A 3,928-nucleotide genomic window follows, 5' to 3' on the forward strand; every position below is an offset into this window, starting at 1 on the left:
CATCCCAAAAACAAATATCTATACAATATAAGATTGTATAAGAGTATATCTTTATATTCTTAAAGATGGAATAAAGAAAACAAAGATTTGCTTTAAAGTTGAAGAGATTCCTCAAGTGTAAGGACCGATGTAAGGCTGACATTTTTAACATTATTTTCTCAGGTCTTTTTGACTTCTACGATGACACCACCAATAAAGTGTATCTTCTTAGCATGCCTTTGGCTCATAAGATGTCCACAATGGTGCTGATCATGCCCTACCATGTGGAGCCCCTGCAGAGACTAGAGAAGATGCTGAACAAAAAGCAGCTGGACACCTGGATGGGGAAGATGAAGCAGACAGTGGTGGCTGTTTCTCTGCCCAAAGTCAGCATGGAAGTTAGTCACAACCTGCAGGTAAAACATGCAACACTTTATGAAGCTCGGTTTGAAAGAAATTCAGAACCATGACCTTTTAGTTACACAGACTTTTTCTGCTACTTCTTTAGAAGCAGCTTCAGGAGCTGGGTCTCACCGAGGCTGTGAACAGATCCAAAGCAGATCTCTCTAACATCTCTGGGAAGAAGGATCTGTACCTGTCTGCCGTGCTCCATGCTGCTGCTTTGGAATGGGACACTCATGGAAATGAAATTGATACCAGCATCTTTGGATCAGACAAACTAAAAAACCCTAAGCTCTTCTATGCCGACCATCCTTTTATTTTCCTTGTCAAGGACAAAAAGACTAATTCAGTCCTGTTCATTGGCCGAGTGGTGAGGCCAAAAGGAGAAAAAATGAGAGATGAGTTATAGATGATCTGATGAGTTATTCCGGATATTCTGGGTATTTCTAAGATCTTATAATTGGTATAATTAGGACAGAATTCCAAGCATTCCAAAACACAACAAGAAGGATTTCTTTTGAAGTATTTTCCCAAATGAGTTTTTAACTTGATATATCATAAGACATTAAATAGGTGGATATACTGAACTATGGAAGGAAAACATCAAAATTCAAAAATAATATAATTGTGATGTTTTTATATGTTTGTGTGAACAACAAAGGTTTCTTTTTCACTTCTAGGCACCTTGCTCAAATTTGCTAAAGAAAAAGCTGCCCAAACTTTTTTTTTCTTTGTACTGTTGGAGTCTATTTTTTTTATTTTTTTTATTCAGGCACTCCAGATGCACTTGCCCACATAATAAACCTAAAAAATAATAAAAATTAAAAAAACAAACTATTTCTGACTTTTAAAAGACAAAATTAAAAATTTGATTTAAAAGAATAAAGGTCTGTGTGTTATAGTTTTTATTTTTTGGGAATTTCAGTTTTCAGTTAACAATCATTCTGTTTTGTTGATCTTTGGTTTATTTCCCATTTTTAAGCAGGCTTTAGTTACTCTCTGCTGCCCCCGTGTGCCTGTCTCCTTCCCCCTAGCTCCTTTCAAGTCTCTTCCATCCACACCTGCTTCATATCCGTTGGTTACACCAGTCTTTGTTCTGTCTCCCATATATATTCTCCTTGTGCAGTTCTTCAGTGCTGGTTCCTTTTGGTTGTTGCTTCCCCATCTCTGGCTCCCCACCTAAGTTTTCCTGATGTTTGCTGCTTTTTGATTCTAATTATTTTTATGTTTTTGGATGTTTCCCTCGGTTTCTCTTTACTAAACCAACAAGAACTCATCTCTGCATTTGGGTTGTCAAGCAACCTCTACCCTCACCATGACACTGTGACACATTTCACTTTGAGACAAACGAGCCCATTTCAATTATTATTTATTCCTTGAAGTATAGAAGTTTATGGCAGCAATATCTCTAGGTGAAGTTTATGCTGTTAATGTTTAAAATTAATCATGAGCCTTTAGAATACAGAGAGAAGGAATGAATATTATTACACTTGATCACTTGATCAGAACGCTACAGAATTAAAGTTTTCTGGAGCGGGAGCCAATATATTAATTGATTAAATCAATGCTTGAATAAGATAATTTTGACTTTACCTTTTTCATTTGATTAAATTTAACAATGGGCTATATGAGCAGGCCATTGGTTCATCTCTCTCTGCCCTCCTCTGCCCTCAGTCTTCACTCCCATCACTGTTTAGTTAGTAAACCATCTAGGAGCCCAAGTCAAATCATGTGTGCTATAGAAATCTTTGGGAGTCTCCGTTAGGATGCAGCAAAATTTGCAGAAACATATGGGTATATTCAAGGCAGCTAGTGCTGCAGCGAAAGCAGACCCATCAGCAGCTGAGAAGGGAGCAGAGCAGAGACCCAGCAGGCTGCCAAGTTAATGCTCAGCAGCAGATGAGGAGAGGAAGGTAAAGTTGTAGGTTTTCTCTGAGGTAATGGTATGATTGTCTGTCAGGATTTATTTAGACATCTTTCTCCTCCTTCATCCATCTTCTCCACATTCATGGATGCATGACAGAAGCATCTGCTTCTATGTGATTCTCCCAGTTAACTAATCATGCTGCAGACAAATGCTTTTCTGTTTCCTCAAAGTTTACAGAGTCAGCTTTTCCTCTCAGTGAAAGAGAAACCTGGTGATGGCTCCTAGGCAGGCTCCCTGTAGGCTGATTTGTATACTGATTGCTTATTGGTCATTTAATAGAAGGAGTGGGGCAGGAGTTTGGGCAGATTGACAAGAGGAGGGGCACATTGTCCATTGTCCACCTGTGTACAATGTACAATGCCCAGCACAACCTCAGAGATGTACCTCAGAGCGCCTCCTCCTGCCCCAGTGGATAGCCGGCATTGCATACTCTGAAACAGGATTTAGACTTGCTTGTTCTAATCTTACCTCTGTTTTTTTTTCCTTATAGAAAATGTAATATTTAATGATTTTGCAGAAAAACCTCTTGATTAACAATTTGCACATTTGCAAACTGACTTACAGATTTTTGTTATTTATCCTTCTCACATATAAAGCCTTAAATGGCCCAGCTCCGTCTTATATCAGAGATCTGATTGCTCCTAACAGACCACTTTGCTCTAATCTGCAGGTTTACTAGTGGTTCCTAGTATTTCTTAAAGTAAAATGGGAGGCAGATCTTAGACTTCTGAAAGACATAGGGACCCCTTTTTCATCATCACCACTCTGCAGAATCTTTTTGTTCAATCTCTACGATATGCTTTTTCCTCATAGTAGCTTCATCTAGTCTGTTCCTGTTTGGCTGTTACACCATCCTGGAGAGAAATATCAGCTGTGCCATCAACACCTTTGTTTATAGATGTTGCAGCTTGGCCTGTTTTTCAGTGTAGTCCTGTTTCTCCTGTGACTGGTCGGATGTGCTCTCTTCATCCTCTGACATGGGAGCTGGCTCAGAGCCACTGGCTGCCTGGCTGTGTGTTTCCTGGAAGGGGCCACCTTTTACAGTTGCCTTTTGTATATCTGCTTCAGTCTCCTTGAACCCCAGTCAGCCTTGGCAGATAGCCGCTCACACTGAGCCTGGTTCTGCTGGAGGTTTTTCTTCCTGTTCAAAGAGAATTTTCCTCTCCACTGTCGCTACAGGCATGCTTAGAGTCAATGAGTCGATGCAATCAACTGGTTTTCCTTAGAAAAATATGACATTTTCACTGTATGATCTGGTGAACTATAAAGTGCCTTGAGATGACGTGTTGCGAATTGGTGCAATATAAATAAACTGAATTGCATTTAATTGTTATATCTTTCCTTCATTTTTTTCATCAGCAACCTGTTTTGTTTTATCTCAATGAATGAGTGAGCCTCTGTGTGGACTCCATGCACCGCTCCACCATTTAAACTTCCCCTGAACCACTAAGAGTGTAGAGAATAAAGATACTGGCCGTGTGTGAGTCCTACAGGGAGAAAACTGGGATCACGGTTATCCCCAGAAATGCATCCCTCCCTCAAAGTTGGGGGTGGGGCAGTGGCGGCCGGCCCATAGGGGGCGCTGGGGCGAGAAACGTAAAATATATTTTTAGAAATTAA

General features: G+C 40.0%; 1 protein-coding gene across 1 annotated transcript in view; it reads left to right on the plus strand.

The window, feature by feature from the left end:
- The window catches only part of LOC107105197 (serpin H1-like), a 6,370-nt gene extending 5,212 nt beyond the window's left edge, over positions 1 to 1,158 (plus strand). The window contains exons 4-5 of the mRNA XM_015405321.1: positions 163 to 395; positions 488 to 1,158. Of these exons, the coding sequence (XP_015260807.1) occupies positions 163 to 395; positions 488 to 790 (536 nt within the window). The 3' untranslated portion in view covers positions 791 to 1,158. The remainder of the gene's footprint in view (positions 1 to 162; positions 396 to 487) is intronic.
- The last annotated feature ends 2,770 nt before the right edge of the window (positions 1,159 to 3,928 follow it).

Source organism: Cyprinodon variegatus, unplaced genomic scaffold, assembly GCF_000732505.1.
Source record: "Cyprinodon variegatus isolate N-32 unplaced genomic scaffold, C_variegatus-1.0 Scaffold2141, whole genome shotgun sequence".
NCBI classification, from domain to species: Eukaryota; Metazoa; Chordata; class Actinopteri; order Cyprinodontiformes; family Cyprinodontidae; genus Cyprinodon; species Cyprinodon variegatus.